This window comes from Solenopsis invicta, chromosome 1 (genome assembly GCF_016802725.1).
Source record: "Solenopsis invicta isolate M01_SB chromosome 1, UNIL_Sinv_3.0, whole genome shotgun sequence".
Classification (NCBI taxonomy): Eukaryota; Metazoa; Arthropoda; class Insecta; order Hymenoptera; family Formicidae; genus Solenopsis; species Solenopsis invicta.
This window is the reverse complement of record NC_052664.1, coordinates 22,375,968-22,389,200: the sequence shown is the minus strand read 5'-3', so window position 1 is coordinate 22,389,200 and position 13,233 is coordinate 22,375,968. Positions and strand designations below refer to the sequence as shown.

At 38.8% G+C, this 13,233-nt stretch overlaps 1 protein-coding gene across 1 annotated transcript in view; it reads right to left on the bottom strand.

Annotated features, from left to right (window-relative positions):
• LOC105203758 (probable G-protein coupled receptor Mth-like 1) overlaps positions 1 to 13,233 on the bottom strand; it is a 153,650-nt gene that overhangs the window by 20,408 nt on the left and 120,009 nt on the right. The window contains exon 5 of the mRNA XM_026131404.2: positions 8,624 to 8,808. Coding sequence (XP_025987189.1) covers positions 8,624 to 8,808 — 185 coding nt within the window. The remainder of the gene's footprint in view (positions 1 to 8,623; positions 8,809 to 13,233) is intronic.

Below are 13,233 nucleotides of genomic sequence, written 5' to 3'. Positions count from 1 at the left end.
ATATCCCAGATAGAACCAAAACGTTTTTTCATCTCTCTGAAATATGACATTCCATCGATGTTCGTAATATACAGTTTGCAATTGATTGCTGTTTTACTTTTCACTTAAAAAATTGAAATATTATTAAAAAATTATACAAAAAATTATTTAACTCAATTTATCAGAAATGTTCTCTGCTAGCTCCGATTGAATGTGTAATTGCAGCAAAAAATTAAAAAAAAAAAAAACTTTAAAAACCATTATAAACCAGAATAAAAATATAGAGAGCTGCACCTCAAAAGATGAGATATCAGCAATAATGTTATATGCTTATACACCTCAACCTATAATTATAATATCAACCCTCAACTACACCGGACAAACAACTTATCCGCGGGGTAGTTTGTATCCCAAATTTTAACTGAAATAAAAGTTGGTGTTTTTTTTTATCTGGTATGATAAACATTCTGAAGCTAAAAAATAATCATTTACAAATATAACAGAAAATTAAGTTTGTAGGATATTGAAAAACAAAAATAAACATTTTCAATAACGTTAACTTGACAATATTTTTTTTTAAATAACAGCAATTTTTTTTAGACTGTAATTTCACCACGCGACAAATATTTGTGTAATTGTGCGAGGTACATTTGTAGTGTAGTTAAGGTTTAATAACAATAATAATTCACTTGCGCGAACATAGTTTATATTTAATTGAAAATATTGGTTGCTAAACTTTGCGTCCTCGAAATTACATTCGAGTCTCTCTAATCGCCAAGATCTGCTTCAGTTGTTGCGGATAATCAACTCTTCGCTAATTGTTACGCAATTCTCGGAACCTCCGCCGTTAGCTGGAATAATCGCAGTTTTTACTTGCCAGTGGTCGGAGAAGCCGACGCGGCGGCGGCGGCCGCGGCGTTCTCCGCGAGAGCTCAACGTCAAACTTTGGCGGCTCGTCACGAAACTTTCGGGAACATCGTGTAGCGGGTCCTGTTCGGATAACCGAGCTAACTTGCATCCTGATGTCCGCCGGGAAGGCGCGGAATATTAAACGATTGCGGAGCGAAGCGAACTTGTATTCCGGGCCTCCTTCCCGGCCTCTTTCTCATCCGGCTGCTCATCAAGACGGCGCGGCATCTCAAAATGCAACGTACGTATAGCCGCGACGTCGCTGCGCCACCCCCCCCCCGCCGAAATTCCCTAAACTTTATCGAAGACCCGCAACGGGATCGGGAGAGGACGTCTCTTCTGCTACGCGCTGCCTGACACCGCGACAAAGTTTTTCCATCAGGCATGCCGGACATCGCGCGAACTACGATGAATACTGAGAAAGAATTATAGCGAAACGGGAGGAAAATGCGGAAAGTCGAGCTGGATCCTCTGTAGGAGAAACACAACGTGCGCGTAGCATATTCACCAAGGATTAGCATATCAATGCAGCGGAGACACGACGAAACTCTCGAGATTCCGGAAAGAAAATGTTAACTTACTCCGGAAAAGAAGTGTTACGTATAGTAATTGCGTTGAATTTCATCGTATACGCTGGCGAGATCACTTCCAATGATAATGCATACGTATGGGAAAAAATCTGGCTCCTTTCTCTCACGAAACTTTAACAGCCAATAAAAAGATTTATCCCGATGCCGAGCTACATTCGCTCGTCCCGACCGAACGGTTGATGCGTAAAAAAAACTCAGCTCAGAACGTAGCTTGCAGCTTGCGCATCTCGCTCGAGATCTCTACGCCGGGCGGCGCAAGAATACGCGAGGATGCACCATAAAAGAGGAGAGAATAAAGACGTTACGAGCAAAAAGGGGGATAAACCGCGGCGGGACCCCGGCTTTCGAATCTTGCGGCCGCGAGAGATCGCCGTCTATATTTGCTGGATCTGGCAGGTCGCCAACAATAGCTGTTTCACACGAGTTATATCTCACTCCCATGGCAACCCGTAACAAACATAAATGAATTATGTCCACGCGTGCCGTTCGATACTTTACGAGAGGCACCTCCGCCACGGTCAAATCCGATTAGCTCGTCGCCGAAAGTGTCCGCGCTAAATCAATCGTGAGAAGCGGCGGCGCGGGCGCCGCCGCGCAGCAACTTCACGCTTATTTTTTTCTTTTACGCCTGCCGTTTTTCGCCATTTTTCATTTTTTTTATTATTATTTTTTTTACGCCGTAGCTGCGATTTACGCACGATGTGTTTGCTAGTCACGGCTAGTTTTTCAGGTCGGAACGCAATCACCGGACTGCCTTTATTTAGTTCGCAAACGAGAGACGGTTACATATCGGCGATGCGGATATTTTCCTTGGGAAGAGCGTACGTGTAACATGGAATAATTTGCATACACAAGACGCAATAAAAACTGTTGACTTCGCTACAACAAAATGCATCCTGCACGTATCTGAATTACCAATTCATTGCATCCGCTTGAGCTGAGTAATAAACGAAATTGCGTGATAAATAAAGAAGGATTTGGGAACGGGTATCGTTACGGGGTTGCTCTCGCGGCTCTTTAGCATCCGATAATTCCCTCTGCATTTCATTACCATTCCGATTATTCTAATCGCCGCCGATGTACGATCGTTTCGCGTACTCGTTCCTCTTTCAACTCCCATTCAGTAATCGCGTTAAGAAGCGTAACTAAATATGCGTTTGATCGACCTTATGAATATAAACGCGATGATGTGATCCATATGACGCACAACAGTCCGAGTAATTATTTAACTTGTTGACTATGATTTATTGACTATGATATATTGACTGCGATACACAGGGTGTTCCAGGAAGGAAGGTCAATATTCTGGGAGATGATAGTATCAGTTATTTTAAGCAAAAATGTGCGAACGTACGTGTGTCGTATTACGAACGATTTCTAAGATTAAAAATGTAGTTGAGAAATTGCTATTAAGAAAAGGAGAGTACGTATTTTCTTTTTTTCTAAAATAATTCATTGTCTAAATGATACATTTTTTAAATGTTTATAATAAATTTTTAAAAATTCCACCATTAACATCAATGCCTTTTCCATCTCTCGTGCGAATATATTGTGTGTTGCTCGTCTGAGTGCTTCGTGACGTTTTTTTTTTATGCGGGCAATAGCATTATGTGAGCGAACAGTTCATCTAATGTATTCACTTTTTTTCTGTATACTTCATTCTTCATCCAACCTTCTAAATAGAAATTCGACAATTGGATTTCTTTTATTTATTTCTCAGATACACCGCGATCCCGCAGGGTTAATGACACCGCCACGATAAAAACCAAATTCAAACTGTGAAAATCATTTGAATAGGATAAACGTTCATACAAACATTTTTGCTTAAAATGACCGATACTTTCCAAAATATCAATCTTTTCTTCTGGGACACTCTGTACATATATTTTTCTTATTAATATTTTATAGCTTAATATGTATAAAATTATAAAATATTCATAAAAAATAAAATTTTTTTACATCATTATTTTAAAAGTATTATATTCTGAAAGTACTATAGGTATTATATTTTTTTTTCTACAGAAGCGCTTTTAGACTCGTCGATATGTGCTGTCTCATATATATTCATGTATGTGCGGGAAAAGCGAGGAGAGTTCCATGAATTTCACATGGTAATTTTGCTTTGGCTGCGACCAGGTTATCGGAATAACCCTGAATTCTCGGGCGGCACAGTTGTATATCAAACTGATAGTAACAATAGTAATACACCGGCAGGTATTCCGGTTACTTATTCTATGTAATTTCGTGAAAGTGATTTCATTGCCATAAATCAGTGATGCGTAACACCCGAAGCATATAAGACCCCCTTTATAATATTTTACGCTACTCACACGCCTTGGCCCCTCTAATCCACTTTAATTACCATCCACAAAGATAGAAATGCTACGCACTGAATTAAATTGCAGAGTAAATCTTCATAATTGCATACACATCTCAAATATATCTGAATACTTCATTTGGAGACAGATTGATAGCGAAAACTGTTCTATACGCGATAACATTATTTTACGATGTAATATATATATATATATATATATATATATATATATATATATATATATATATCAGCAAGAGATGATACTTAAGATTTAGTTCACTAATTATAAGCCCCTCATAATCTTTAGCTTCCATCACTAATCGCTCATGGGCTACCCCTAGACATTTTCATCGTGGATTGATTTGAAACAACTCTTTCTACCCTTTTTGGTTAATATCGATTGTACATAAAGGCGCTGTTATCGTTCGTCTCAAATAACGCTAAATATAAGTTAAGACACAAGGGATATAAACGCAGAATAGGGGACACACGGTGCCAGGGCCCCGCGCATATACGCACTCCTATTAGCACGGGCCGTATAGTCGGGCTCCGAGGCAGGGGAAACGAGGGTTTCGAACGACGGGGTTAGAGCCCTAGCTGGCGCCAGGTTTATCTCTCTACCCTATCGCCTCGGCCTATGCCGTTATGGAGTGCCGTTATAGCGTGGGCGAAGGGGGAAAGCTACGCTGCCTACTTGTGGTGCAAGCGGTGCCCCACGTCTCCTGCAGGAGCATTGTGTCTGGAGGGAACAACTCGCGATGGTCCCGACGTAGATTCCCACGAGGTACCATTATCCTGATTTAGAAACGGGCAGCCCTATTCACCAGGTGTAGCTTTTGTACGCGCTCAGGTATCTTTGATAGAAAAGAGATTGCGCGGTGAAGGTAGAAGATTGAAGCTCGACAACGTAAAATGTCTTCTTCACTCGCTCCTCTCTCATCATTTAAGATACGACGATGTTCGGAAGATTTTACGAGGAACTGATGTAAGATTAAATGCTTGAAAAAGAAGGCGGTAAAAAAAGAGAAAGAGGAAGTCGTGTTGGCAACATTGATGAATTACGTTCGTACAATTATTTGTTCACATCTTCTGAAGCTCTCGAATTGAAATTTTGGGAGTAGGACTGTATATAGCGTAAACGATCTAATTACCAATATTTTAAGAAATTTTGTAATTTTGATTGAATGTATATATAATTGATGACATTTCAGTTTAGTAAATAAATTGATTACTTTTTTGTAGTCATAATTTATAACGAAAGAATTAATTACTTCGATAAATATACTAATTTATTTACTATTAAATACAAGTTTTTATTTAAAAAAATCACTGTTGTTAATTGGCAATTTTAATATTCCTTTGTTCATATTTCTGACAATTTCTGGTTGTATATTGGCTATTTTTATCAGCCTGGATATTGATCTAATAAAATAATTAATAAGACCGACTACACTGAAATTAAAGTTAAATTACAAATAGATAAAAAAACTTCTGTTTAATCCAATTATAATTAAAAAGAAAATAAGTAAAATCAATTAAATTTTTTAACATTATATGAACTGTGTGTGACGTTTTCAAAAAACCGACTAATCACATGTATGAAATTTTGCACGTTGCAGTTCAAACAGTTTACAAAATACCATAAACGCATCGCGCGTATATTAATCAGAAGGCGTCGATAATTGTTATCCTTGTCGTCTCTTTGATACTCTTTTTATGTGATAAAGAAAAAAATCGATCCTCCCCCGCACGCACGCGGGCGATCGTGGTCGAGGAACGCGACGACGAGGGTTGTTTGTAATTGCAATCTCTGGTCGCGACAGGGGTGGATCCGTGAATCGGGCATGTAAAAAGTGAGCGTTAATCAGCGGGGCGCGCGCGCGGCACAGATCGCGGCCTGGTGTAATTAATACACTGGCCTGTTTGCGGCGCGCACATCTATAAGCGAACTTTAGGACGCGGAGCGTTACGCGCAGAGATTGCGGGATGCGGATTACGTGGGGAAACGGGTCGTTAAATGGCCGGGCACAACAAACCGTAGCCCGACGCGCCGAATAGAGATCCCACCCTGCTCCCCTTGCCACCGTTACGACGTTGAACCTTATTATCTCCGTTCGGCCCGCGAGAGATTCGCAGGGAGATCCGCAGGCAGAGAGGCCGCGTCTGCCGGTTATTATTGGGGATCCGGGGTATTAAAGGCGCTTCACGGGGAGGGGTATCGATCTTTAGCCGACCTACGTCATACTTAAATACAATATTTCGGCCGACGTGTAATCCGCTTACGGAAGTATTCGCGCTCGCCGATGCGCCACGCAGAAGCCGACCGCTGTAGCGGTCGCCGCCGCTCCTGTTCCTTATTATAATCGATTATTTGTACGCGCGAATAATTATGTACCCGTCCCGGGGAGAGAAATCGTACGAGAGCTTACACGTGGGGCTTGTACGTAACATTTCAGAGCGCGTGTAATCCCCTTGCGCGAGTCGAGTGGCAGTCACTTCAGCTGTACTAATGATGTATTAATACATATATTTATATAAGTATCTCTCGTCTCTGTATAACACAAGTACCGTGCATTCGCGTACTCTTTATACGCGTATTTCATACGTAAAAGCGCAAATACAAACGCCCAGTGTTCAAATAACTTTTTTGAGCCGCGGATTTCTCTGTCAGTTTCGAACCCAGTTTGTTCACTGTGAAACACGAAAATACCAATTTTCCGATACTTTCAATAGTTTATTCGCGTGGAGAGTAATCAGGGACGAGAACGGAGATTTTAAAAACAAAAAGGCTTCTAACGAGAAAAATCAAGTTTTTTTTTCCCTTTAAAGGGGTAAATCAGTATCTCTCATTATGTGTGCGTAATAACGATTACGCTCGCGACATCATTTTATTTTTCAACATTGATTGTGTCGGTGCCGGCTGACGGTACTTCATTAGCAATTAATTCGACACGACCGATCGATTAACAAAACCAATTTAATCGGCACTGCGAGAGCGCGGATGACCAGTTCTATTAATTGGCGGAATAATCGGATCACAAGGGATTGTCGGATAACGGTCTGCTCGCAACGTATTACTTTCGATAATAAGCTCTATTATTGTCTGTCAAATCGATATCTTATTACTATGAAATGACTTTAGTTTCAAACATATAGTTGCACGTACATGTTTTGCTATTTAAATTGAAATTGATATAATCATAAAGGGAGAAAAAAAAGAGACAAACGGGAAGATTTTTGCAAAAAAAAAAGTTTTGCTTTGCTTTGTCGACTTTAAAATCTGCATATTTTTCATTAAAGAGGAATAAACATCAAAGGAATAATTCGATTGGCGCATATTGCATCCGAGAAAATGGACCGAAACGAACGAGATAAAATGAACAGTAATATTAATCGCCATAATAATGTAAAAGATAACTGATCTTAATAAATCGGCCGATAAGCGATCTCGTAATACCCTCCTGCGTGATTAATATCAACTTTAATTGCAGAACGGAAATAAATTAATTCACAAGGATGAGGCAAATTCCGCCGTTGGTATTAATCGCCAAGCGAATGATCGATTATTTGGCTTGCGAATGGTTGAATCATTTATTGGTAACGAGGATGGTAAAGGCTTCCCGGAGCGCGCGGAGCCAGCCTGAAGGGAAACGAATGTATCGTTGTTATTAATTACGCGGGCGTGTGGTGGTAAATAATTCCCATTGGGTCGGTCGATCGTTTTGAATTGCAAGAATAGCACATTTCGGTATGATAATGCATTATCGTAGATACAGTATCGTCGAAAGGGAGCTTGGATTATGTAACAGTACGATGCCAAGTTTAATTAGAGCAATGATCTAGCTCGACTATTGTCCGACAAGCTATTCGCCCCTAATTGTATCATTGCGCTAGCGTGTAACAAACACATTGCTCTATTTAATCGAGACGTGCGCTAGTTTGTATATATATATTATATATACACACACACACAATCTATCTCGACCGTCTGTTTCATATCGCGTTGCTAACAACGCTAACGACGAGACTCTAGTTACGAAACGTGAGCTTATTGACTAGGAAAATTAATACCCTTTGTCAGAAATAAACCTATCCGTTCTACATTGACTTAACTGAAAGTCTTTCTGTCGCAGCATTTTCGCTAAAATTTATACACGGAAAGAATGATTTTGCTAAAGTATCTCAAAATTTATCATGATGTAGATCTGAAAATAATTTTATCGGACCATCAAAATAATTATGAAGGACGTTGCAAAAGTTTGGCATTCTACCAAACAGCTTGAGTATTATGATACATAATTATTCTATGATCTAATAAAAAATTATTTTCAAATCTATATCTAGCTGATTTTTACATCTTTTAATTCTTTTCGCGTACCACATTTCGAAATCGATCGCCGTTGTTTCCAAGATCAATAATTAATTTAGTTCTACTTTACTTCTGACAATTTTGGTATTTTTGTTAAAACCAATACTAAATCTTGAAATCGGTCACCAATAAAAAATCGAGTTACCAATTAATCTCTACTTTATCTCGATAACTCGTATTAATATTTTTGTTAGAACCGATATCAAATCTTTTAAAATAGGTCACTATTTAAAAAATAAAGTTATTGACTTTATTTCACTTTGCGTCGATATAATTTTTTCTTAAAATAGACGGGTTGCCCTTCGTTGTTTCTTATTATTCTAAGAGATGCAAATCTGACAGGATCCTGATAGTTTGGGGCGGCAAGAGCCAGAAGGGCAACGGTGGTTGGGGCGAGTTCACGCGTCCACAAGATAGTTCACGCAGAAATGACGAGGGACTCGGGAGGTAAGAACTTACCGTAGAACCAACATTGCTTCTCGCCGAAGCGGGGCCTCAGAAACGTATACTCCGGTTGGGGTGGTAGGTGGTCCAGAAGCGCTGCCAGACCGGCGACAAGGAAGGGCCCACCCCAGGCGTAGCAGGCGTAGACTCTGAGTCTGAGGGTCTCCTGACCTTTCTCTAAGCTCACTGGTCGCAAATCCCTGAAAGCAACGAAAAGCGAAGGCTCAGTCAGCGAAGAGCATGGCGATTGCGAGGAGAATGCGCGGTATTGTGAGAAACGCAGGGAAATAAAATATCGAGACGGCTACGGGAATCCGTTCCTCCTCTATTCTGCTTTTCCTCTCGACTGTAGCGGATGAATGGAGGACGAAAAAGCCATTCGAAAACGCGTCGTTTTTTTTTCTCTCTCGTCACTATACAGAACCTGTGTCAAGCTAGCAGGACCAAATGAGTAAAATCGAAAGGAAACTATTGAACTATTTACAATTAGTATTTATTCTGTACCATTTTGTACTACAAAATATAATTTTGTATAACATATTATTTAGAAAAAACTCGTGAACCTGCTAACTATATGAAACTAGAGGTTCACAGAGAAGTAATGATAATCGCGGGGATAATGATTTCTATCGTAAGGAGGCAGACACAATGTAATAACACAATAAAGGTAGATATAAATTATCGCTGTCATCGATCGATCATCTGGTCATTAAAATGAAACTGCATGAGAGAGAATTCGGCACATTTGCCCGTAACGTGTACTAAATCGTAAAGCTTTGTCATTGTCCGGCTAGTTTAATGTCGCCATAATGACACTCGTGGCAGGGAGATGAACGTTGGGGCTTAACATGTGTGAGGGGTTGTAAATCGCACCCTAATCGCTAATGTCGGCTCTCATGACGAGAAGTTAACAGTAGCGAAAAACTGAGTACACGAAGAAAAGATAGTCTATAATATTAAATCATTTTTAGTTGAACTTAATAAAAAATACGCAAAAAGAAAGAGAACAAAGCTATGGCTTGCTACGCAAGCTCAACATTTATGATTGAGCAGATTTAATAGCAAAGAAATTAACACGGCACACAAGTTATAATTTTCCTGTATTAATCAATCTATTTTCCTCCGCGTAGTAATCCAAACGCAAGTCAATATTTTTAATAATTTTTTTATCCGTCCAGAAATTGAAATCATACTGCAACATTTAATACCAAATGATTACATTTATGAATATAAAGCAAATTACGTTAATAATTAAATTGCTTTTATAATTTTCTTCTATACATTTATAATTTTCCTTAAAAATATGCATGCGTTGAAAAAAAATACATGTTGATAAATAAGCATATGTTATATCTTGGATGTAAAATATATTTCAAAGATTTAATATCGACAGTATTACATGTACTCCGCAACATTTTTTCATTCTTCCGGAAATACGTGGTATTTTTCTGCAGTGAACTCATTTTATAATGTACTCTCTTGTTAGCGTTAATTCTTTTAATGTAGGTAATTTTATATAATTCGCGCGATTCATGTAGAGAATAAAAATATACTAACATCAGTGAAAGCTTTCCAACTAAGTGACATGAGTTGGTGCAGACAGACATTTTCATTTAAATATTCTCTTTGTATATCTCCGCTCTCTGAATCAACCCATTATATAAATTTTTACTGAAGTTAATCTGAACATACATTCATTAAAATACATAGATAGGAAGGGTGAAAGCGAGAGAAGGGAGTGGGGCAACGAGCGTACTGTAGGAAAGTAAAAATTTAAATAATTTTTAGGGACTCGGAGTCGCATTTTTGCACGTCAGATAATTCCGTAGTTCACAAATAATGAAGTAGCCGCGCGCCATAATCAACGTTACACGTGTTATTTCATATTTATTTACGTTTATCAAATGTGCATTGTTGTTATAGCGAGCTACATTAAATAATAGAATTTGTAATTACATGGAAAGGTATTACAGTAATCTCAAATAGAGTTGTAATATTAACGGAGGTACGAATATGCAATTCATAATTATAGTGCATCATTATGCGCGCGACATACATTTTTCTCCAGAAAGCACATTATTTTGGATTAAAGATTCACACATTGTACCGCCTCATCCTTTGTCTACAAATTCATCGATCAACTCGAATTGATCTTTTCTCAACTAAAAAATAAAATAAAATCATAATAATAATAATCTCTCGACAGTCTTGGAGTACAAGAGATCACTTCAACAAAAACTTAACTTGAGATGTAATTACGAAACTGTTTAATATTGAAAGATAAACGACGAAAAGAGAGGAACGCAACATCCATTTAAGTTTTTGTTAAGAAAAATCCGCTGAGATGCAGCCGTGAGATGAAAGGAGCGACGATAGTTCTCTCCCTTGATTAAGTTACACAAAGCACCTGTCGAGCAACTATCTCGGAAGTTCGCTTCACTCGACGTTCACTTCCAGGACGCGTTCCGACGCGGTGAAGATGTCCGGGAGATCTAGCGAGCGCATTCCGCCGAGAACGAGCGAGGAGCGGAGGGATCGATGGGTACACGCGAGTGGATTTATCTCAAGATACTAATTTCGTGGTATTCACGTCTCATTTCCGGCGCAGCTAATTAGGCGTCGCCACTGGCATGCACCGTGTTTCTCTCTCTCTCTCTCTCTCTCTCTTTCATTGCGTCTCTCTCTCCCTTGTTTTCTTTCTTCTTATTGTTCACCTTGGGCGCAAGAGAAGAGAGCAAGCCGGGAGAACCGGGGAGATAGAAGAGATGGTGAAACGTTGGCGCGCAGGCGACGGCGACGTCTCGCTTCGACGTTGGGCACGTCGGCGCCACGATAATTCTCCACCCTGACCCCTCTTCCTGGTCGAGCCGGAGAGACATTCCAGCTCCGGCGTACAGGACGTTAAATGTCGTCGTCGCGGTCGGGAAAGTCAGCGGACACCGCCGTCGCCGTCACCTGCCGTTTGCGGCACGCGTGGGTGCGTTCGTCGGTGCTAAATCGAGCATGGCTGGGTCTCCCATCACGAGGACGCAATTATGCGAACTACAATGGCACGCGCGACGATTTGTCCGCGCAACTTTTTTCCTCACTCTTGAGACGAAGATCGGTCTGGTGCACGGCAATGATATGAGCTATTTTTGCAATATAATGAACCCTTTCGAGAGAAAGAGAAAGAGAGAGAGAGATAGAGAAGTCTCATTTAAACGGAAAACGTTGGTACTTTCAGATACGCGCATTGCATAATTGTGTCTCGTGCTTGACGGACGAAAGAGTTCCGGGGGCGCATGCACAGAGGTTGCAAAGCCGAGATAACGAAGTCTGTTATTAAATAGACGTCAGATGGCCATTGTTAATCTTTTGGTCCTCCGTAACAGAGCTATTGTGGTCTCCACATGAGGATCTAGTTATGATCTTTTTTTCCTTTGGAATATTACTTCCTGCTCGTATAATACGAAAGCAGACGACAACCGAAACATAATAACATTTTCCTAGCGCTCTGCTAGCTTATTATATCGCAAACGTTGCGACTACGTATTCAAGATTTATTTTAAAATGACGTTCAAGTCTCACGATTTTCACATATTACGGAAAGAAAAATTTTCACTGTTATAGCCAACCATGTGGTAAGTCTGCATTTGCTGTCGTAACTATAAATTTATAAACTACAGCAAAACAATTTGCTGTTGTTCCTAACATATATTAGTAAAGTAGCAAAACATGCATGTTTATCAGAATCACATCGTATAGCAACATAAAAATAGTTATCGGAACTAACCGATATGTAAATGATACGTAGGTAATACGCTGGTAGCTAATTAACGTAGTTACCTAGACTAACTTTTAGCTACAGAGTATATTTTGGGTATAGCAAATATTTTCTGTAGCTAAATTCGTGTATCAGGTAGCTAAACTCTTTCAACTAAAACCACAGATAAGATATTAGCTGTCATATATTACGACGTAATTTAGTTACCGTACGTAATTTTTAGCTACGACAGCTACTTTTTTCCGTATAGAAAAAGTAATTTTGATGATACAGCAAAGCTATAACTCGTTGAGCGAGTTCAACATTTATTAACCAAGGAGATTTAATAGTTTAACAAAAAAAATTATATATGAAAGCAATGAATAAATTGTTGGAGCAATTAGTTCTTTGTTGCAATGAAAATTGCTAAGGTATCAAATTTTCTTCATTATAGCGACAAAAGTACAACAGTGGAAAACATTTTGTATTTATGTTAAAACTAGTTCTCGTTAAAATTTTTGTGTTAATTTAACGTGATTATTTTATTTGATGTTAAATTGATATTTAATATTTCTTAGTGTTAAAATAACACAATTTATGAGCGAATAAACAAATAACATAAAATCAATAACGTAGTTTTAAAACATTAAGTTTAAGATAAATGAATAAGATGTACGTGTCAACATATTATAAATGCTAATTTTACTGAAGAAATATGTTTTTCTGTATTTCGTTTCCGAACTGTAAAATATCACTTTTTTTGTGTTAATTTTTTACATAATATTTATGTTGCTTTCTAACATATTTATCTTGTGTTAAATTAATACAAAAATTTGAATGGACCCTTTAAAACACGCGATATAGTATATTGAATTTAACA